The sequence below is a fragment of the Nilaparvata lugens genome, chromosome Y (assembly GCF_014356525.2).
Source record: "Nilaparvata lugens isolate BPH chromosome Y, ASM1435652v1, whole genome shotgun sequence".
Lineage (NCBI taxonomy): Eukaryota > Metazoa > Arthropoda > Insecta > Hemiptera > Delphacidae > Nilaparvata > Nilaparvata lugens.
Genome location: NC_052519.1, coordinates 4,658,459 through 4,682,879, shown reverse-complemented (window position 1 = coordinate 4,682,879; position 24,421 = coordinate 4,658,459). Strand labels below are relative to the sequence as shown.

General features: G+C 34.0%; 1 protein-coding gene across 2 annotated transcripts in view; it reads left to right on the top strand.

Moving 5' to 3' along the window:
- LOC111055104 (lysine-specific demethylase 3B) overlaps positions 1-16,214 on the top strand; it is a 92,059-nt gene extending 75,845 nt beyond the window's left edge. For both annotated transcript variants that reach the window (XM_039443596.1, XM_039443595.1), the window contains exon 8: positions 14,986-16,214. In XM_039443596.1, coding sequence (XP_039299530.1) covers positions 14,986-15,213 — 228 coding nt within the window. In that variant the 3' untranslated portion in view covers positions 15,214-16,214. The remainder of the gene's footprint in view (positions 1-14,985) is intronic.
- Positions 16,215-24,421: the final 8,207 nt, after the last annotated feature.

Here is a 24,421-nt window from a genome sequence, read left to right as displayed (position 1 = left end):
AAATCCTCTCCTCGCCCTTCTTTCTCACACTCTTCATATAAACAAAACGGTAAATGCATTACTTTTCTAAATGGATTTTCGATAATATATTTGCAATAGACACATTGCAGATAGTATGGATTTTTATGTAAGAAATAACCATTTCTCACAAAATACTCTGCTTTATCAGATAATTATTTACAATAGTCACAATGTAGATGATGCTTTTCAAAATACTCTCCTTGAACGGATGAATCGTCTTCATGATTAAAAGTTAAATATCTTTCTTCATATTGGCATAGAATATTATTATCAAAATTCTCCTCTTCAATTGTTATATTATCTTTCCTTCTCAATGCACAGTTCGGACTGTACCTTGCATGTTCTATTGCTGGTATGTCACTTTCTTCCCATTTTCCCAAACAAATTGAACAAAATACACAGCGCACAATGTCTGGCGCACATGCGAATATAAATCCCTCTTTCACCATGTTTTCTGCGGACAAATGTGGAGAAGATTTCATCCACCTTTATCAAAAGATAATAATCTTAATCTTTCATGCAACATTATGTGATCTTGAGATATCATTTTCACACAGCCTTCTCCTACCAATACCAATTCACAACTGATTTAAAAACATACATGAAACTCTAATTCTATGTCAACCTGATCGTTATTCTTTTGTTTTTCAGAATCTAATATCATGCCGAGGGAAAGAAGAGTACATGGCATCAATTCAGCAGCGGTCCGTCATCGCATAACCATCAACGATCCCGAGGAAGTCAATATTGAAAACGTGCTCAAGAGATCAAAACGGCGCGTTTTCGATAAAATTAGGGAGCACGCTGCGTGCCATGATGCAAACGTGAAGTGGTTCATCGTGTTGAATGTTTTGTTGTATAAATTAGTGGTGATGGATGATGAGGTTAGCGAGACTGTCTCATCTCTAATAAATCTTCATAGTTACTCCAACATAGCGCTAAACGTGCTTGAGAACTATGAAGATTTTAACGATCATTTCATGTTGGCCGTGAGAAAAATCCTGTCATCTTTTGACAACTTTGTTTGACACGGCAGCAGTTGGGTTTTGAAGAAAATTGAGTCACTGGATGTGAACGTGATTAAATTTAATCCAATATTCACATCCAGTTTCAAACACCACAATTTCTTAAAAATAAAAATTGTATTATAAATGTCAAAAATCTGTCTGACGAAATATTCTTTTTATGGTGAGTCCTTGCATATTTCCATCAGAAACCAAGGAACTCACACTTGACTGTAAAGTATTTGAGCAAGTTTGCTCACACACTTAATATGCGAGTTGTAAATTTTCCGGTGACGACACGCGATATTAAGAAATTTGAAATGCTGAATCCGGATATTGCAATTCACGTCATCGCATATGACAACAAAAAGTTTTTCCCCTACCTCACAAACATTTTCTGCACTCATAAGCACCAAATTAATCATTTAATGCTAAAAGCTGATGCAGGAAAAACTCATTTCTGTTTAATTAATACCGCGAACAGGAAAAACGGGTTATCACATCTTCTCTCTCACCTTTCAAAATACAATGGTCAAGTACACATTTGCAATTTCTGTTTCCATAGATTTACATAGACCAAATCTAAAAATTATGATGGTAAAGCAAATTTGATGAAACATGAACAGCTTTGTTCCAAGTTTGAATCACAGCGTGCTTCATATCCTAAACATGGAGAGACAATTAAATTCAAGAAACTAGGCGCTACGTTGAAGAAAAAGTACACCATTTACGCAGATTTAGAAACTTATGTTGTTAATATCGATAATAATGGTGATGATGATGAATCCGATTGGGATGAAATCAGGCATAGCTATACAAAGAAAACAGCACGACATATTCCCTGCGGCTATTGTTTTGTTGTTATCGATGTGAACTGGGAAATCACTTACGGACCTGTACTCCATAGATCAAGTAGTTTAGATGGAAAAATCATGGAGAAATTTCTTCAGGAAATTACAGATCTTGGCGACATTTTGTATGAGGATATGAAATGAGAAATTCCGTTGCAACATTTATCCGAAAGTGAAGAGCGCGAATTTCAAAATTCGGTAAACTGCGGGCTTTGTGCTGAACCGTTTTTAGACAGCAATATTAAATGTCGTCACCACGCGCATGAAACCGGAAATTACCTATGTGCAGCACACGTTTCTTGTAATTTATCTCCAGAGTACATTTCGTGTTATTTTCACAATTTCTCAGGGTTTGATTCACATTTTATTCTGAAAGCGCTCGGTAAATGCAAAAAAGAAATTTCCTGCATTGCAAATACATCAGAGAGATTTTTGACACTTTCAGTAGGCAAAATTAAATTTTTAGATTCCTACAAGTTTATGAGCGAATCCTTGGAAGTATTGGTGCATAATTTAGTGGAGAGTACAGACATGGAAAATAAATTTGAACGTTTATTTCAGTGTCTCATGACCCCCCACGCGAACACAGACAACTCTTGTTGAAAAAAGGAATATATCCTTACTCATACATGAGTTTTCCCGAAAAATTCGCGGAAACATCGTTTCCTCCCATCAAATGTTTTCATAATGATTCAACTGATACACTTCTGTCTTGCGAAGAATATCAGCATGCGCAAAGAGTGTTCTCGACATCCAAGCTGAAATCGCTTGATGAATATCACGATTTCTATTTATGTTTGGACGTGATGCTATTAGCGGAAGTTTTTGAATCCATGAGGTCTATGCTTTTTAGCTCATACGGCCTTGATGTTACTCATTTTGTTTCCCTCGCACTCTTTACTTGGAATTGTATGTTGAAACACACTAAAGTCGAACTAGAATTGATTACTCATCCTGACATGCATCTCATGTTTGAGGCAGTGATGAGGGGTGGGGTGTCATTTATCGGTAAACGTTATTGTGAGGCGAATAACAAACATCTACCCGAAACATACGACCCTTCAAAACCGAGTAATTATCTCCTTTATATCGATGCAAACAGTTTATACTCGGAAGCTATGAGCCAAAGCTTACCTGTTGGAAATTTCAAATTCCTTTCAGAGGAAGAAATTTCCAAGCTTGATTTTGCGAATTTAGACAGCAATTCAGAAACCGGATATATAATAGAATGTGATCTCAAGTATCCGAAAGAGTTGCATGATAAGCATGCCAGCTTCCCACTCGCGCCTCTCCACCAAACACCGCCGCACGAATTGCTGTCAACTATCAAACAAATGAGAACGGTCAAACTGGAACCAAAAAGCTCATGAACACACTTTTTGACCGTGAAAAGTTCATTGTCCATTACCTCAATTTAAAGCTCTACCTTCAGCTCAGCTTGCAATTATCGCGTACATCGCGTCATTAGCTTTTCCCAATCTCCCTGGCTGAAAAGCTACATCAACTTCAATATCCGGAATAGGCAGAATGCAAAAAATAAATATAATGATCTTACTTCGCACATATTACTTAAAATGAATAATTGACAAAAGATTTTCATTTACTTTAGAAAATCGATTTTAATGTCAATTATAATATAAATCTCAATAAATCTTAAACTGTACAAATATGAACATTCAATGATTCTCTCATCAGCTCTGCTGTTAGTTTGATAAACAACATTAGTAAATTATTAACAAGTCATATGGTTCATATGATTAGAAAGAAGAAGCGTGAATGTAGAGCAACCAGCTTCTTACATCTCCTCCCCTTGAACGAGAAACTTCCTCGAAGGTCTCAATTTGCTTGAGTGACAGATGATTGGTTCACTCCCATTGATTCCGCAGGCCACTTCATACATTGAGTTTGATATTCTTCTTATAATGGGGGAATGGTCCACTTCTAACTTCATCTAATTTATTTCTATTCAACTTGTTCCCTTTTTCTATATACACTAGTTCTTTTTCCTTGAAACCATATATTCTTCTGTTCTTATCACATCTCAGTTTGTTCCGTTTGTGGTTTAAATTGGAATTTTTTATTGCTTCTTCTCTGTCTATTTGTAAGTTTCGTTTTTTCCTCAGTTGTGATGGTATTATTTCCAAATCCTCTCCCAATAGCAGATATCTTGGTGTAAATTTAGTAGTGCTATGGATTGTCTTGTTGTATTCTGATGTGCAACTTTCCGCTATTTTCGACCACATCTGAACTATTCACTTTGCATCTAATACGATTCACCAATGTCTGGCTTAGCCGCTCATTAAGACCATTTGATTGTGGGCAATCTACCGATGTGAACACCATTGTAACACCTTTTTCGAGTAGGTAATCTCCAAACTTTTTTGATTTGATAGACGCATATTGATCAGCTAATAGGATCTTGACAGAATGGTTTTGTAAGATAGGATCTAGCAAACGAATGTATTCTTTAGTAGTTTGACCACTAGAGCTTAAAGTGAATGCATATCTAGAGAAGTGATTGACCAATATGTGTAGGTATCATTTTGTTGAGTTGTTTCCACCAAACCCTCCAACAGTATCTATCGACATGATCTCATACGGTTCACTAGCTGGACCCAATTGTGAAAGTAATCCTATTGAGCGACCTCTTCTTGTTTTATTCTTCTTACATATATGACACGAATCACAATAGCGCTTGACCATTTCTTCCATGTTGGAAAAGTAGTAATGTGGACGTATGTGTAATAGTGTGTGGTGAGTTCCGATATGTCCTAGTTGAAAATGAATTTTCTCAATCAATTCTTTACCCTTTTCTTGAGAAAGGAAGATTCTTTTGTTTCCTTCCATACATTTGTAGAATATTTCCTCTTTATATTCAACATTCCTATTATTCATTATTGCTTCTTTGTTTTTTCTTGATTGTCTTTCATTTCTTGTATAGATATCAAATTCACAACTGTTAAAATGTCTTCATTTCCTTCAAAGTGCTCTAAAACTGGATTTCTTGATAAAGTATCTACTTCAACATTTCCTTTTCCTGGGCTATATATCAATGTGAAATCATATTGCGATAGGTAGTATACAAGATCTCCCAATTCTTCATCGGTTCATGCTTTCACTCTGAGATTCTCCAATGGTTTGTGGTCTGTGATCACTGTAAACTTCCGTCCTATCAACCAATATTGCCAATACATAATTGTCTCTTTTATAGCCATACATTCCAGATAAATAGCTTTTTCTTCTTTTGAGCAGGGCTCAGTTTTTTTGAAAAATATGCTACTGAAAATAATTTTCTTTTGGTTGTCTCAGTACAGCTCCAAATCCCTCTCCACTGGCATCGGTGAAAATGAATACTGGTTTTTCATAATCATAAATTTGTAATACAGGACTAGAGCATAAGTATTTCTTCACGTTTTGGAAAGCTTTATCACATGTCTCTGACCAGATAAAGGGTATGTCCTTCCTCAGTAGATTGTGTAAAGGTTCTAGAACTTTCACTGCATTCTCTATGTATTTATAATAGAAATTTATTTTCCCCAAAAACTGGCGTACATTCTTCTTGGTTTTTGGTTGTGGGAAATTTTCAATTGCTTTGAGATTGTCAGTGAGTGGACGGACTGAGTTATTTTCAATTATGTGTCCCAAATATTCAATTGAACTCCTTGCAAAGTTACATTTTTCCAATTTCAGCTTGAACCCTTCTGTATAAACCGCATCAAGTACGAGGTTTATATGTTTCAAGTGTTCCTCAAATGTCTTTGAAAATATTAAAATATCATCAATGTAGCAAGTACAAAAATCAGTCAACTTATTTTTTTGTAAAGTGTTACCCAATATTCTTTGAAAAATTGCAGGCATGGTCTTCAAACCAAATGGTATCCGTAACCATTGATAATGGCCTTTGTGGGTCACAAATGCAGTTTTCATTCTGTCTTCTTTTTTTATTGGTATTGTCCAGAATGCTGAATTAACATCAAGTACTGTGTACCATTTACAATTACCAGCCTTCGCTGTTATATCTTCTATTCTTGGGAATGGTTGTGGCTCTGGTATTACAATTTTGTTCAGTTCCCGGAAGTCAATACATAGCCGTGATTTTTTTTTTCTTCTCGTTTGAAGGCAAGTGTAACAGGAGATGCAAATGGTGAAGTTGAATATTCAATCCTGCCTCTGAAAGTTTTGAAATTTGTTGTTCTATTTCTTTTTATCTGGGATACACGTTCTGTATGGCTTCTTGATAATATATCCATCTTCTGAAAGTTTGATTTCTGCCTATGCATGTTTTACCTCACCTACATCATATTTGTGTTTTGCAAATAGTGATTCATAACCTTCAATCAGCCTTGTTATTGTTTGTCTCTTTTCAGTATCAAGATAATTCAGATTGCTTTCCATATTTACAGAGAAGACAGATGACTCATAATTCAATCTTTCAACATCTGTTTTGTCATCAACCTTCTGTAAAATTTCTAAATTTTCATTCTGTATCAATTTGAACTTTTTTATTGCATCCAATCCAAGAAGTAAGTCATAAGAGAAATTATTGTTCTTCACAACATATACATCTAATATTTCTTCGATTTCATTGATTTTCATTGGAATTTTGGCCCGGCGATTTGTAAAATTCACATCACTAATAGTTTGAAAAAGGCTATGGTCGTTCATAAGTTTTGTCTTCAGCTCATCAACAATTTTCTGATTTATTAGAGTGATATTTGAGCCACTGTCATAAACCCCTTTTACAATCTTCTTTTTATCAACTAGTACATTAACTGTAATCAATGGAATGAACTTACACGCCAGCTTATTCAGTTTTTTGAGTTATCAACATCGAGTGTATTTTCCTCACAGGTTGTGAAATTCACTGTTTTATTTTTATTCCTACAGATCTCTGCAGGATGAAAGCGATTTGGTTTTCCCAGGGCTGTACATACAGAACAAGGAGTCTTCTTTCTTCTTATCTCTTCCATCTTGGTTGAGTCTTTTTTCTGGCTATTTATATGACTATGTCCGTTTGAGTTTGTGAATGAATCATATTTTTGAATCTCATTCATCAGATCTTCTGTGGTCTCGATATTTTCATTATCTAATCTATTCTGAATATGAACTGGTAGTCCCACAACAATATGTGAGATGAATCACTCTAGATTCATCTGTCATAGTTCTCTCACATTCAAGCAATAATCATTCCTTCTTCAAAGCATAATCAAGCATAGATCCAAAATTTTCAATGTATTTGAATGAATATGCATATCTCACATTTGACCAGCCTTTATTAGAAAAAGTTTGGAGAAATGTTTTTGACCACAAATTCCAATTTTTCAATCCTAATTTATATTTGTTGGAAGTATACCAATCTTCAGAACTCCCTTCTAAAAATAGTCTTAAAAATGTTATTTTTTCTTCATCGTTGTGGATATTGTAACAGATACATTTTTTCTCAAAATCTTCCAGCCAGAATTTTGCATTTTGTCCAATTTTCCCCGAGAATTTTTCCAAAACAAATTTCCTATCAATATCAATTGAAAATTCACTCTTACCTTTTTTCAGCATGTTGAACAAAAAAATCGATTTATAATGATCTTACTTCGCACATATTACTTAAAATGAATAATTGACGAAAGATTTTCATTTACTTTAGAGAGTCAATTTCAATGTCAATTATAATATAAATCTCAATAAATCTTAAACTGTACAAATATTCAATGATTCTCTCATCAGCTCTGCTGTTAGTTTGATAAACAACATTAGTAAATTATTAACAAGTCATATGGTTCATATGATTAGAAAGAAGAAGCGTGAATGTAGAGCAACCAGCTTCTTACATAAATTTGAAATATCCTTCTTTAAGGCCTGTTGCAATTTGATTTTTGGCAAGACGATACAATCTGTTCGTAAGCATATCTATGTTAAAATTATCACGGATGAAAAACGGTTAGATAAGTACATTTCAAATCCGTTATGCAAGCACTGGCAAATAATTAGTCCGAACGTGATTGCGGTTTTCTCTCGCAAGTTGGAACTAAAAATGAACAAGCCTGTCTATTCCGGGTTTCCCATACTGGAGTTGAGTAAATTCCATATGTACGATTTTTTCTATTGCAAATTACAAAAAATTATACCGTGGGATCGCGATGAACTCTATATGACCGATACAGATAGTTTTCTTTTAAATGTAAAAGTCAAAGACGTGTATCAGTTGATTAAATAAAATTTGAACCTTTTCGACACTAGGAGGGTACCTTACCACCCATGCTTTTCCATGGAGAGAAATAAAGTTGTAGGAAAGTTCAAGGATGAGACTGCCTCAAAACCCGTCCATAAATTTGTAGGGCTCCGATCAAAACTTTACTCTTATTTAGTATGTAACAAGAATGAAGAACCTGTAAATAAATGTGTAGCAAAGGGTGTACAGACCGGAGTGAAATGTAGAAAACTTAATTTTAATTTATATAAGAAATCGCTGATTGAATGTTGTGAACACATTGAAAAATTTAATATGATGAGGTCCCATAATCACACCATGTATCAGATTGAATGTACAAGAATCTGTTTGGGTCCTTATGACGATAAGAGATATATTGCTGAGAACGGTGTAGACACTTTACCTTTTGGACATTATAGAGTGCCAACAACACTCTGAACTGATTGGTCAGTATGTCCTATGACAAGCATCCATCACCACTAATTTTGATTTCGTGTTGTAAATATGAATATTATTAGATCTAAGATAGCATTAGAACTTCATAGTGTAACACGTGTTAACTATCCCACTCACAAATATGAGTTGAAAAGTGAAAAAGACATGCTTCAAGCCGATGTCATTGAGATGAGCAGTTTATCACGTTTTAATAAAGGTTATAGGTATATCTTAGCTGTTATTAATTGTTTTTCAAAATTTGCATATTGTGTACCATTAAAAGACAAGTCAAGTCAATCTGTATTTGATGCACTCAAGCCAATTATTTCTAAAAATAAGGGAGTTAAGTTGTTTCAATCAGATCAGGGAACAGAATTCTTTAATTCAAAAGTTAAAGCATTATTAGATAGATACAGTATTAAACATTATCATGTTTTTAGCGATAAGAAAGCCTCCATAGTTGAAAGGTTTAATAGAACAATTAAAGCAAAAATTTATAGATATTTAACTGAACGTGGAACCAAAAACTGGATATCACAGCTAGACAGTTTGGTTCACAATTATAATGCAACAATGCACACTTCAATTAGAATGAAACCTAAAGATATGAGGAAAAAAGATCGTAATCATGTTTTAATGTCTTTGAATTCTGCATCCAATAGACGATATAAATTGAAAAATTCAAAACCAAAATTTAAGCTAGGAGATGTTGTACGAATCTCAAAGAAAAGGGTTCTTTTCGATAAATCTTTTAACATAAATTGGAGCACAGAGTATTTTGTAATTCATTCTATATTTCCTTCTCAACCTGTAATGTATAGCTTGCGAGATCTAAACGGAGAAGTAATTAGTTGTAGGTTTTATGGAGAAGAAATTAAAAAAACAGAATTAAACGAATCGGAGAGACAAGTATATCTGATTGAAAAAATATTAAAGCGTGACAAAAAAGGATTGCTTGTTAAGTGGATTGGATTTTCAACGCCTAGTGTTATATTAGAAGAAGTCAACTATTAGATGAAAAATAATCTATATCACATTGTAATACATTCCATTCATATCACATTGTAATACATTCCATTCAGTGTAAATATGACAAAGATTTGGTGTATATATAATTTTTAAAAAAATATAATACGTCTTTATCAAAAATGCTTCTCAGTTTCATTTTCGTAATTTGCTAAGGCTTAGATAAGGGGGAACACATGCATTCTCGTGAAGAGGGTGCGGGAGAGAGAGGGAACGATATATTGAAGTGAGAAACTTCTATCAGTGCACCGCTGTGAAAGGGGAGAGCGAGCACCTGTCGCTCGCATCCTGATGTGATAAGCTATACACAGCCATGTGGTGTCTAGCGCACAGCCTCCTCCTCCTCCTGATAACTTACGAAAAATGATTAGTTCCTTATCAGATCACATGCTGTACACGTGACTAACATGAGTAATATCCCGATAGTTAATTTCGACAATGTTATAAGACAGAAAGAAATGCCAACATGGTGTAAAAATGGTAAGTTGTTACCTCATAATGCAAGGATCCTTATAATAGGCTCATCAGGTTGTGGCAAGACCAATTTGCTATTTAATTCAAGTTTTTCAAAGAATGGGTTGAGATTTAAAACTATATACTTGCACATCAAAAGCAAGTATCAAGATAAGTACTTGTTTTTGAGAAAAGTCTTTTCAAAAATGAAAGATATTGAATTTCATATAAACAACAATTCTGAATCTATACCTCATCCAAACAAAATATCAGAATATTCTTTAGTTATATTTGATGACTTACAACTTAATCATGTACCTCAAATAAGAGAATATTTTACTATGGGACGACATCATAATATTGACACTGCATATTTAATTCAGAGTTATGGAGCTACACAGAAACATTTCACTAGGGACAATGCAAATATGATTATAATCTTCAAGATAGATTTATTGAGTCTGAAATTAATTCACAGAGATCATGTTGGAAGAGATATTTCTTATAAAGATTTCACTAAACTTTGTCATAAAGTTTGGAATCGTAAACCTCATAATTTTGTAACTATTATTACCGAGTGTGGAATTAATAGCGGCAAGTACCAAGATTAGCTTGATACGTTTCTTACCGTTCAGTAGAGATTAATTCTTTGTGCAGTCATGTTGTCTAAAACACGCAGCAGAAAACTGAATAGAAAGAACGTTGGTTTAATCGAAAAGATTAAGAAATTGAGAAAAGTAATCAGCAACAAGCATAAAAGCTTAGTTAATTTTGAAAAACGATCGGAGGAATACAATAGGAAAACGCTCTCACCGTTGATAGAGCCCATAATTGAACTGGGAAAAAACAAATCTAGTTTTCACTCTAATCATGGTGTGAAACCAAAAAAGGAAGAGGTAAAAGAGGAAGAAGAAGAGAGCATGGAGATTGATGATGAGCAGTCGAGTTATGATAAAAGCTATGGGAGTTCAACAGGCAATCTTTTAAGTTCAACTAAATTTGAAAACAGTTTACTTGGTTCTAGTAAAAACGATGATGTGCTTTCACAATATCTAAAAACGTTTCATGCGGAAAAATTGAATAATTCAATTTGTTATGGAATTTCATACAATTCTAAAGATGACGTGTATTATATTGTAAATCAGCAAGTAATATTCGATAACGGTTATATAGATTTTTATAATGAAAGATTTCGTTTAACACATGGTCTACTTGAGTTATTATTCAGTTCAAGACCGAATTCGAATCTTTATAATCAGAGAGATCTGGATAAGTATAAAAAAATCTTAACACTTACAGGCATACATTTAGATCGAAGAGGCTATGTTAAACGAAATCAGGGAATTAAATCGCAAATGATTCAGAAGTTATTTCCCAGTAAAAAAATTGGTAAAAAGAAGGGATGGGGTTTATTGAAATTTGCAAAAAATAATTCTCATGATAGAATTTATCAATACTTTGATAATTTTGACGAATTAGTGGAAAGATTAAATTTACTCTATTCCTCAAAAGCTTCTGGCAACACTGGACATGATGTTGAGATCGCCTCTATAATTGAAGAGCTAAAAGAAGCAAAACTAATTGTTTAGTGTTACAATGACTCTGCATCGATTCGGTCGGATTGATACACCTAGTGCTTGTGGTGGTGGTGGTGCTAATCTTACGTGCGATATTGACTCGATAACACAGAAAATAATCGAATTGATAAATCAACAAGGAATCAGCGAAGCTGTGAAATTTTATTTAGATTCGCAAATAACCAAACTCGTTTCGGAAAATACCAAGAATATCGGAGAGAACATATTCTAAGTTCATTACAAAATTTTAGCGTCACTATCGATAAAGTTATTGCAGAGAGAACTCTAACTTTAGAATCTGCTCTAGGAGAAGTGAAAACTTTAACAGACAGCTTTTCATCCCAGTTGAACAGTATTAACAACGATAAAGTTGATAAAGCTTATTTAGATGAGAAATTAAAAGTCATATCAGATAAAATTAAGAATTTGGAGGTGTTGGACAGAAACTATCTCAATACTAAATTAAAACAGCTTAGTACAGAAATTTTTACTAAAGTAAATGAAACACACCCATCGCCAATTGATAAGCAATATTTAGAATCTACTTTGCTGAAATTGACTAGTTCTTCATTAACAAAGGAAGAGTTTGAAAAACGATTATCTGAAATGGCGAGTGCAATAAAAGCTAATATTATGGATGGTATTGAACAATTCATTACAAAAGATGCTATTGCTATTCTGATTAATCAAATTGCAGAAAATTATGCAACTAAAAATGATATAGGAGATTTTATTAAGAAAAACGAGATGGAAGTTGCTGTGAAAAGCATTCGTGATGAAATAGCTGAGGCAATTAAAAATTCGGAAGAGGGCTCTGTTATGAGACTGCAATGTTCGGCTGCATTCATAGATTATCTTAATTTATTCATCCACAGGGTGGCTTACGATATCGTGAGCAGATACATATGTGTGAGCTTTAATATGAACTGGATAGAGGCTAAACAACATAACCTCACAGAAAATCAGGTAATTATTACAGAAAAAATGGGTTTAGCACAGTACAAAGGGGTCGTATTGACCCCGAAAACATAAAATCTTGTAAAAGGATAACACTTGACATATTATGAGAGAGAGAGAGAGAAATTTGAAGCACAGTGAACTTTAACGGTTTTCTTGCTAACACATGCTGCTTCAAGATGAAGGCGGTCAGTATAAAGGGTTTGGACTCTGAAAACATAAAATCTTGTGAAAGGATAACACTTGACATATTATGTGAGAGAGAAATTTGAAGCATAGTGAACTTTAACGGTTTTCTTGCTAACACATGTCGCTTTAACATGATAAATCAGTCTAGACATTTTTTCATGTGTCTATGATTGAATGTAACAGTTTTTTGATGCAGGAGTTTTTATGATCTCGGTCTTATCTGTAGACCTCACAGGGAGTGTAGCGCACGTGTCATTTGTCTGAACAAGGGGAGTGTAGCAGGCATGCACAGGAGCAGACACATGCGTCACTTTAGTCTAAACACGCGACAACATGTTGTCTAACTATTTTGATTGGAGAAGTTTCAACGAGTTCTCTGTAGAAGCAAATCCACTAGTCGATTGGAGTTTTGAATTTTATCCTTATGATTGGTTTGTGCTAACAAAGGTAATATTTGTCGATAATGGCGAAATTCACCTTAAAATTATCGATGTTCATAGGGGAAGGGGAAGTCTATTTGAGAGATAGAGAGAGAGAAAGATATATCTCTCTCTTTTCATCCTCCCACATCTCCACTGGACAAGGGGAAGGGGAAATCTATTTTTAGAACACCCCCCACCCTGCTGGCGGGTGGAAGGGGAGGTGGGATGGATGAGGGGGGGAGGGGGAGGGGATTTCGAACAAAAAAGTGGCTTCAAACTCTTAGTTTATAACTACTACTACCACAATTCTACTATTAGTTCTGTGAACAGTAGACCTCGCGCAGTTATAAACCACAGCCTCCTCTTATACTGTCCATCAGAGTAAATCCTGTATGTATGTCGTGTCGGCGAGATATCGGTGTGAAAACGGCTAATGGCTGTTGGAGTTGGTGTATCAAAAATGCTAACATCAAAAGCTAATCTCCTTCAAGACATACTGGCAACAGGATAGCCCGAGTTCAAAGCAGAGAAAGGTCGAGAGACAATACTATGATATTTTAGTTATCAATTGCATGCAATCAATAGTTCATTCAATAGTGCATAAAAATTGCATTCAATGAGACATGCAATTAATAGTCCACACAGCAGCTGATTTTTAACCAAGTTACATTGAGATATTGAATCGCATGCGTCATGGCATGCAATTTATAATCCACTCGACAGCTGATTTATGATGAATAATTCTATAGTCTGATTTTTACTCTAATATTGGCGTATGAAGGAGGCTCCTTTTCCATTCATATATTATCCCTGAAACTCAAAATTTCCAAAAACCTTGTATATACGTCGACGCGCAATTTATAAAAAGGAACATACCTGTCAAATTTCATGAAAATCGATTGCTGCGTTTCGCCGTAAATGCGCAACATATAAACATTCAAACATAAAGAGAAATGCAAAACCGTCAACTTGAATCTTAGACCTCACTTTGCTCGGTCAATAAGTACCACTAGATGTCATCCACAGTTTCTCTACTAAGCATATCTCAAACTGGAGGTGTCATCCAATGTGCGATTTCCAATGAGTCATGATGGGGAAAGTAGTCCAATATGCGTTGCAATTAATTGTTTAGAATAAAATAAGGATAGGCCGACGCTATGGGAGAACTAATGCTTCATTAATCCTCTTATCCAAGGATACGCTATACAATCAGTTACATCAGGGACAGTAATGAATATTCATTCAATATTCCATGATTAATTTTATTTCAGCTTATCTTATGAGGGAGATAATCAAACTTTAACAGAGAAATGCACTAACTTCAATGCTCTGTGAGATCATCAAATCACAAGCGATATTGATGGTTTCTCAATTGTTCTTTGCGTTTCTCATATTATTGAAGTTTGAAAGGATTTCAAACTCCTAAGAATATGCTCTTCAAACTATTGTATCCTGTCAGTTTATGAAGTTGAAACATTTTAAGATCAGTCTTTTTTGTGCTTGCTAGATCTTGAAAAAGCTTAGAAAACACAAGAAAAACACATATATCGGGCTTATCACTGGGGAAATTTTCTAAATACGTCTTTAGTGCGCGTCTAAACGTTTAACTTAATAAGTCTGCCTAGTTTGAAAGTTTATGGTACAGTAGATTTTTTTCTTTGTTGATTGAATCTGTTGAGTGGATGATACATGAAAACTATTTCGCTTTTCAATGTTGGAAACTCTCATGTTTTCGAAACTTGGATTTCAATGCTCTTTGCATCATCAACCTCAGTTGAATTGAAAAAAACTTGATATCCTTAAACAATTGACATGCCAGTTTTGATTCGTGTTTGTTTGTTGTAGGTAAAGAACCTACACAACTGCATCAAGGTGGCCGAAGACTTTGTGTCACCGGAGAATGTGTCGCACTGCTTCCACCTGACGCAGGAGTTCCGCGAGCTCCCCGACACACACTCCAACCACGAGGATAAGCTGCAGATCAAGAACATCATGTACCATGCTGTCAAGGACTCGCTCCGTGTGCTGTCCACCCTCAAGACTGAACCCTCCGCATCTGCTAAGCTGCAGTAGCTGCAATCGACTACCAGTCATGGCTAGTTGTCACCCCAGTTCAGCTTTTGTGCCAGTATTATTTTTGTTGTAAAAACTGTTAGAATTGTCACGTCAACTAGCAGTTAATATCTTTATAATATACATGAGAAGGAATAAATATGTATTTTCACATTTTTTTGTATTCTTTGTGTAAGAATTTACTTACATAAGAATCTGATCATTCACTACTGTTAGCTTTAATCTGTCGTAAAGCAACTAAACCATTCCTTCTGACTTCGTTGAGTAAGTGCAATAAATAATTGAGAGTTGTTTTAGTTTGTAAAAGTATTATAATTATTTTTTTCTTATCTATTCATCCACCCTGCAATAAAAAATGGTTAGTATTATTATTAGTAGTATAATTATAATGGTTAGTATTTCATGTAATTGCTTAAATCAGCTAAGGAAACTTCAGTTTTCAGCCTGTAGTGTTATCTGATTCATTTAAAATCAGTTACTGTTACTGTTAATGTCAAAGAACAATATTCTATTATCTCATCCAGTTTCAAGAAAAATATCGGGAAAAATTCAGGAGAAGTGTTTCTGGAGTCACAGTAGATTCTTTCAATGAATCGAATCAACCAGATATTGATATTCCTGGATTTGTCACATTCAATAATTATCTATTCTATTAAATTCAGAGGTATTTTGAAATATTTGTCGGCAGAAGCTTTTTAAAATAGATTGAAAGCTCATTCATTATCTGATCATTTAAAAAAATTATAATTCATCTTATTTTTATTAGTGAATTCAGCAGATCGCAACAATTTATTTGATTGCTTGTACTCCAACGGATATATTTTCAATAATTACACAATGATTATGTACAAGTGATATGTGAATTGAATGTTTTGATGGCTAGAATAATTGTTGATATACATTTTTCCTCACTGATGTGATAATAATATAGTACCAATTAAAAATGTAAATTAAGAACTATGTATATTGTTGAAAATATTAAATAGAATTTTTGTAAATGCCAAGATATGCTTGTTTGTTTTTAAAAATTGATCATTTTGAAAAACTTGATAATCTAACATTCCCCTCTATTTAAATCTATGGGGTGATTATGTAGCCTATTTTAAGAGAAAGGCTAAGATTAGAAATGCATACAACACATGGATATAAATACAAAGAACGGAGGAGACTATTCCGCCTTATACCACAGAACAGCTCTTTTTGAAAAAAAACCTACATAATGGGCCCTAAATTTATTAGAAAACTTTCTACCCATTTGAAAAATCGTGAAGATCTTGAATCTTTTGGGAAGTAGTTCAAAGTTTTCCTGATGGGTGGAATCTTTTGTATACCACGCAGTAGTATGTGTGTACGAATGTATGATTCTCATCTATTTATTTAATTCTCCTTCATTGTGTTTATATACATTTTTGATAATTCATACTGTGATAAGTTTTAGGGGAAACTTGATATCTGCAATGGCATAATTCCTTTAATAGCCTTAATCGATTTTTTAGAAGCCAAAATACTCTCTCCAAATTCTGACAGGACTCACTTCACACAATAACAATGCTACGTGATTCATTGCCACAATAGAAAATATGACATATTAACCTCAATACTGTATGATACTGTCAATGGCAGAACTTCCCTGGACGCCTCATTTCATTCCGTGGAGTGGCCTCCTCACCTTGTAAATATTTACTATGGGGTACCTCAAAGCTCTTGTATACATAAAAAAATCAGTCACACTTGAAGCCCTGAGTGAGACAATGGCACAAGAAATTCGAGCAATATCAAGGCTTCAGAGTAGTATGTGTCTAACAACGTCTACATGAGTGTATGGACAAAAATGGATGCATTCTTAAATAATGTTGTTTTCCGTATGTAATTAATGATTCAATTTTTCTCCTCTAATTTTCAAAAAGAAGAGTGGCAACATCCAAGGTACATACTGGGAAAATATTTTTTGACTTTCGTTCAAAAGTGAGTAACAGTTTAGACCGCTTATCTATCATGTTTTTTGGCTTAATAGCCCAGATGATCTTTTACTAGACATATATCATAACTCAATTCTAATACACAAGGAATCATGAAGTAGTGGATTTCGAATAAATTATGATGCATTGGCGTTTCTTTTGCTATGGTTCAAGATTGAACGATGGAATGACATGTGGCAGAAGAGGCCAGAGTGGGCCACAGCAAACAAACCATGGTGGAGTGAGAGGGTACGCGGTACCTCAGGGCGCCAGGCAAAAGGGGACACAAAGCAAAAAGAGAAAAGATTAGGCCTACAGGTGTCAGGTACCGTAGATGAGATAGCGGTCAATGACAGAGTGGTGGCGGCTATTGTGATTTGGGGAAAACCAGGAATCAATCAGTGGTAAGTATGTGCAAGATTGCCTTACAATATGCCACCTTATTCTCACTTTCCATCTCTTCACTTTAATCTGCAGTCCTAAAATTCTACATTCCCACAATTCGGAGATTTAAACTTCTCATCTTCATTAGATTAAACCTTACATCTTCTTGATACTGAATAGTTAACAGCGACCCCCTTTTCTCTTGTCTCTTTTTGCTTTGTGTCCCCTTTTGCCTGGCGCCCTATGCTACCGCGTACCGAGGTACCCCTGACCGGCCCTGAAAGTAGCACCCATTAACTATGATAAAGTTAATGTTAGAAGGAAAATCTAACTTTTAACCTAAGAGGTTTCTCAAGATTGATTTAGTTGTTGAAGAAGAACTCTTCAGCTGTGGGGGCTATAGTACAATATACTACAATTATCCTTGTGTACAAACTTATTCATTACAAGAATATTTTACTACTTTATTACATTTCTCTCATAATCTAACAACAGTTTGTCAACTTTGTGGAGCTATGAAACGACATTGATGTGAATCAATAGAAACATATCTTGCAAACTCATGTTTATTTATATTTCAAGTTAAAAGAATAGGCGATGTAAGTGTGACGTCACTCAGCCCAATCCGCCATTACAAGTTTCCTAACACATATGAAAGTGTATGAGGCCAGTTTTCTATGAACAATTTTAAATTAGAAAAATGGTCATGTGCTTTGTGCCAGACTGTAAACACTACAGTGAAAAAAATGGTTGTAGTTTGTTGACTGTCAGTAGATCGGGTTGTAAGGCCGATCTGCAAGGTAGTGGACTGTGTGAAAGTGTATAGATGAGATTTATATCTGATCTAGGCACTGACAGCTCTCCATTATTTGCTATGAGCGGATTTACATACCTTGAATGTGTAGATCCGAAAAAAATACCTCTGGTTTAATGTGCATCTGAGCACAAGAAGAATGCATGAAAGTAGTGCAATAATGATGACCAATAATTGAAGAGTGATAGATAATAAATTTCTTATTATCCGTATGTAATGCTGATATTTGAATGTAACTATTGGAATGCTTAAAATTAATGTAATCGAAATTAAAATAAAAAGAATTAGAAATGCACTCAAGTTGTTTATTGTACCTAGACTTTTTGCTAGTACGTTTAAGATTAGTGATACAATGTTTCAAAATGACGTTACCTCTGTGAGCATAAAAGATTGAATAATACAAAGATGAAATTGAAATTTCAATATTAATGCTGAAATACACAATAGAATATATTGATGCTGAAACTAATAATAGAACAATAATGACATTGAGTAATGTTTGAATTGAACGTATAATTTAGCAATGTTTAATTGAATAAAATTTAAAATACTTGAAAAATGATAGTAAAGATGAGAATCCTAACCTGACTAATAAAATCAGTCGAGAGATGAAAATCCTAAAAAATAGTCCTGCAGATTCTTAGAAATCCTAAAGGTATGAATGTACAAAAAATTATATGACTATGAACAATTACCTAATTTCAAAAATGATAACTAGGAATTCAGTTTAGGTAGAATCCAATCGTACCTGAAGCTTTCAAGCTGTTGACTTTGTAACACTGAAAGAGGACAACTATAGCAACTTGGCTATAGTGTACGCAGAAGGAGCAGAAAGTCTGTCCAGAACTGAAGGTTCGATTAATAATTAAAAAATAGAAAAGGTTGAAAAAATACCACATACAATATTGAAAGGAGACGAAGCTCAGCATATTGTATTACATAAGCGGGCTGGGAAATGACAGCTTAAAGCATGTCAAGTTACATAGGGAATATTACCATATGTAGAACACATAAGTAATAATAATATAAGATAAAAAATTGAATGATTGATAGTATTTAAATAGTTATTATTTAGGAATAAAAAGTTAATCAAGAACCAAATTGATGGGATGAAGACTACCAGTAAACACAGTGCCTCTGAAAGGGTAAGTACAAAAATGTGAATATCAGAATAAGACTTCCCTGAATAATTAATGATGTGTTGCCGAAGTGATAGGCCTATGGTGACTCAAAATCCGTGGATGAAACTTGACCCCTGTCAAGTACATTGTAGTTGCAGACAGCTGCTGGGCTAATAGAAGTTGAACGATGTAGAGATCTTGACTATATCCTGATAAACGGTGACCGATGCGGAAGAGAACTTGACTTGAATACGGTGAGATATTGAACATTGAGACTGTTCCGATATTAAAGTTGATAATGAATATAACAACGAATGGGCACTTCACAAGTTGAATGAGTTTCACTGGTTGAATGTTAATTGGAAAAAAGTTCCACCATGAATTAAGTAGAATAAATGTTTGAGGTTATGTCCTAAAGTTGATGTAATTGAAGTGAATAAATATTTGAATAACGAGATAAAAAGTTCTTGACGAATGAAATCACTGGCATCAGTAAGAATTGAAATTGACAATGTTCGACTAAATAAATGATGAGTAGCTAAAAATGAGTAGCGGTTGACGATGAAGGGCAAACTGCACTTGCACAAATTTCCTGATTTGAAATGTTGAATAAGGTAAGCTGCACTTGCACAAGACTTCCCAAGTTGAAATGTATCTCCAATGAGCATACAAGATGAATGAATGTAACCGCTAAATAATGTGTACCAATGCTCAGTAAAATTGAAGTGATAAATATTGAATCAAAAGTTCATGTTGAGAATTGTTGAAAGTTCATGTAGAATTCATGGTGGAAAAGAATGTTGAAATTACTTACAGTTCATAACACTAATATGATGAATAATTGAAAACGTGGTACGCAGAAAGCATGGCGTGATTTGCAAAAAGGACGCTCAGTAGAAAAGTCCCGAAAGGTATGTTAAACTCATAGAAATTATGGTTGAAAGACGTTCACTGATGATAAATGCATTGAATGGTTATTGAATAAGCACACAAACTAGGACATAATGAATGATGAAAATGGATAAAGTTTTCCTAAGATGGACGCGTTAAACTAAGATGTTACATAGTATGGCTGTACAAAGAGAGTGACGCTGTCTTGCTTGCTGGGTGAAGAAACAGGAACTCCCGTAGCGGAAACATGACGTGATCGGCAGTGATGCGCACAAACTCATCGAATGAAGTGAAAATATAAAATCGATATTCCAATTTCAATTTATTTATTTCAATTTTCACAATATTACATTTCACCAAGTACATATATAATAACCTCTCTAGCTATTTAGCTATTTGAGAGGTATACAGTTAAAAAATTTACAAACAATAATTATTTTAAAACAATTTGACATTTCCAATGAACACAAAGTCAACAAAAGAAGTTCGAAAACAGTTCAGTACAGATTGTCGGTACACTTTTTTAGCATCCCACTTTGTCACAGTATTCTGATCACAGATATCCATACAGAAGGCATTTGCTGCCAACTTGATTTTCATCGTCTCAGCCACAAATTAATACACACAGGTTACAACCAAGATTTATCTAGTTACTCTTGCTAAAACTCATTTTGATCTTTTTCATAATAATAATAATTATTATAACCTTTCTTTCATCAGAGTATAAACATTACAAGAAATAAACTCAACAAAAAACATTTTTTTTTCTACTATTTTCAATTTTGAACCCTTAATTGCTCAAATTATACATCATATTTTTATGTGTTTCCATTTAATCTTGTTGAATATGACTTTATTATCCAACAAACAAATCTACTTATACCAGGCTCAATTCAGTGTTTATAAATAATATGGAAGTTATTCATATAATTGGTAGCATCAAAATTATTTATAATAATCTGGAAGTAAACTTCTAGCTTTAAATGCGTTTTGAACCATAGCCAACTTATTATAACATTGAATCAAGTATTCTAACCTCATTAACATTTACAACGGGTAAGTCATTAATAATTTCAATCAGAATAATCTAAAGTTATGCTAGCTATTTTTCCTATTCGTTATTAATTCTCATAAAATATGCCTTTAATTTCCTTTTAGCTTCACCTTTCCTTTCCAAATTTCTTAATTCTATGGGGAGAGAGTTCAATAAATTGGGTATTCTATTATTAGGTAAGTTTTTCCCATAAACATTATTATATCTCTGCATTCTGTAATTTCTTTGTCGCAGCCCATAAACAATTTCATTTAATACTCTATATTCCTCTTTAAAATAGTTCCTTGACAAGTCATGGTACTTGGCTAATAAATCAAATGATAAAATTCCCAGCAGATTTCTTTCAATCCCATTAAACAACGTTTGAACAATTCTTCTCATAGTCCTCTCCAATGGCAATTTTACGTATTGAGGGGCTAGGGAGTACATTGTTATTCCATAATTAATAATACTCTGTATCATTGAGAAATATATAATTCTTTTGGTATTCACTGGAAAGTAATGACTAATTCTAGAACACTTGTAAAGCGCCACCTTCATTATTCTTGTCATTATATCAATATGGGTTTTGAATCTCATATGTAAATCAAAGTTTATACCCAGATGTTTAATACTATCATTAACTGGAAGGCGTTGACAGTTGCATACTACTCTATTCTCTCTTAAGCATTCTGTTTTATGACATACCACATTGAACAAGTTAAAAGCATTTACAGTTATTCTATGGTTCTTAAATATAATCATTTGAGTTTTCTGAGCATTCATCTTGATAGAATTATTGTAAAAATATTTCACTACCATATTCATATCCTGCTGCATGTTTCTCAAGCCCATTTGTAAATCACTATCCATGACATAGAGTAAATTATCATCTGCATATTGTTGTATACTACCCTTGAATGCTAGACTAGCCAAATCGTTGACATAAATATTGAAGAATGTCGGCGAGATTATACTACCTTGAATTAATCCGCATGTCTGAGTATAACCACTACTAATTGATGTACCTATAATGACGTGCAATCTCCTATCCCTAAAATAGTCCTCAAATATCCTAAGAAATTTTCCACTAATGCCTATCAATTTTAGTTTGGATAGCATGATCTCATAATTCACCAAGTCGAATGCCTTACTCAAATCTGTTGCCACCGCTATTACAAACTTATTATCATTCAGTGCACCATTGATGTCATTTGTCATTTTTTCTAATAAGTCAATAGTAGATTTCTTATTAACAAATCCGTATTGTGAATTATTCAAAATATTATGTTTGTCTAAGTATTGTTGCAACTGCATTCATAAGTAGTGCTCTAAAATTTTCATTATAACAGATACTGAGCCTACTGGCCTATAGCTTTCTAAATTTTTTCGAGAACCATTTTTAAAAATAGGTCTAAGGTAAGTTACTTTCAATAAAGGTGGTATATTCCCAGTATCAACAATTCGCTTAATTAAATGCATCAAAATCAATTTCAAATAATATAAGTTGGACTTTATATCCTGCGGTCTAATTTTATCAGGGCCTGCAGAAGATTTGTAATTAAGCTTATTTACTGCTTTGATTAATAATTCTTGATCAATTTTTCTCAGATTCATGCTCATTTTATTGCCAATAGTATAATTGCCTTCCTAAAATTGTGCCGCCAAGTCAAATGTCAGAGTCAAATTTGCCAAGTCAAATAATTCATCTCATGATTTATTTTTTCAACACTTTCTTTGAAACAAAAATTAAACCCTTCTAGTAGATTAGACATTTGATGCTCATCATTGATCTGGAAACTACTCTTAATTAGTAGGTTTACTTTTCTTATTTATAAACTGATTGATTGTCTCCCAAGTTTTCTTGCTGTCATTCAAATTATCAGAAAATATCCTATGATAATACAATCTTTTCTCATTACAAATCTTGAATGTAACCTCATTTCGAATCTTCTTAAATTGATCTCCTAATTCCAAGTTGTATTTATCTTTTTTCAACCTATTCCAAATATACTCTTTCCTATCTATTAAATTCCTAATACTATCATTGAACCAGGGATTTTCTGTCTTACGTCTATTGAATTCAACTTTTATTGTACTTTTATCATATATACTTGTAAATTTATACAATATTAAGCGAACTGAAGGTGTTGAGGTTGATGTGAAAGTTGAAGTATACCAATGGAGGTTCAAAAACAATGAAAATACAATTCAAAATACTTATAGACGAATATTAAACTAGAAAACACTGAAAGAAGCAGACGACAACTAGCGCTACTATCGATCAAGCGATCAATGAAACTGTGACGTCAGAGATCGCATGACAAGTGAAATGTTGTCCAGGGACTGTAGCAGCGGTAGATTCAAATATTACAAAAACAAGATGGACGACCAAAAAAACTGGCTGAAATATGAGACGAAATCTAACATAAAGCTCCTCCCTCAATGCAGGAACGAGTCTTGTCAACCAAGACGTAGCGAGTGCAAAAAATGATGAGTATGAAAAAATACATATATGTTAGATGAGTCGAATAGAAATACAATACAGCAATACGAATAATAGGTGGATAATATGATGAATGAATGTTAATACAAAAGGACAAGTAGTGAATGACTACCAAAATTAATCATCTTCAAATGCTGGAAGCGGAGCAAGGCTAGAGATGGCTCTCTTTAACCTACCATGTGCAGTCTGCACTGTAACAACACAAACTTTTCCATCTGCACCTGGATGAGTTTCAATGATGCGAGCTAACTTCCATGTGGAAGGAGCAGAATTGAGATCTTTCAGAAGAACCATGGTGTCAACTATGAAATTGTCCGATTCAGTAAGCCATTTGTGCTTGCGTTGAAGTGTGACTAAGTACTCCTTAGACCATCTGTCCCAAAGTTCTTGAGTGATTTTTTGAAGAAGTTTCCAATGACACCTGTTATCGACATGGGTGGTGGGTGGGCAATGGAAAGGCAATGCAGTCAATGGGCGACCAACTAAGAAGTGACCTGGCGA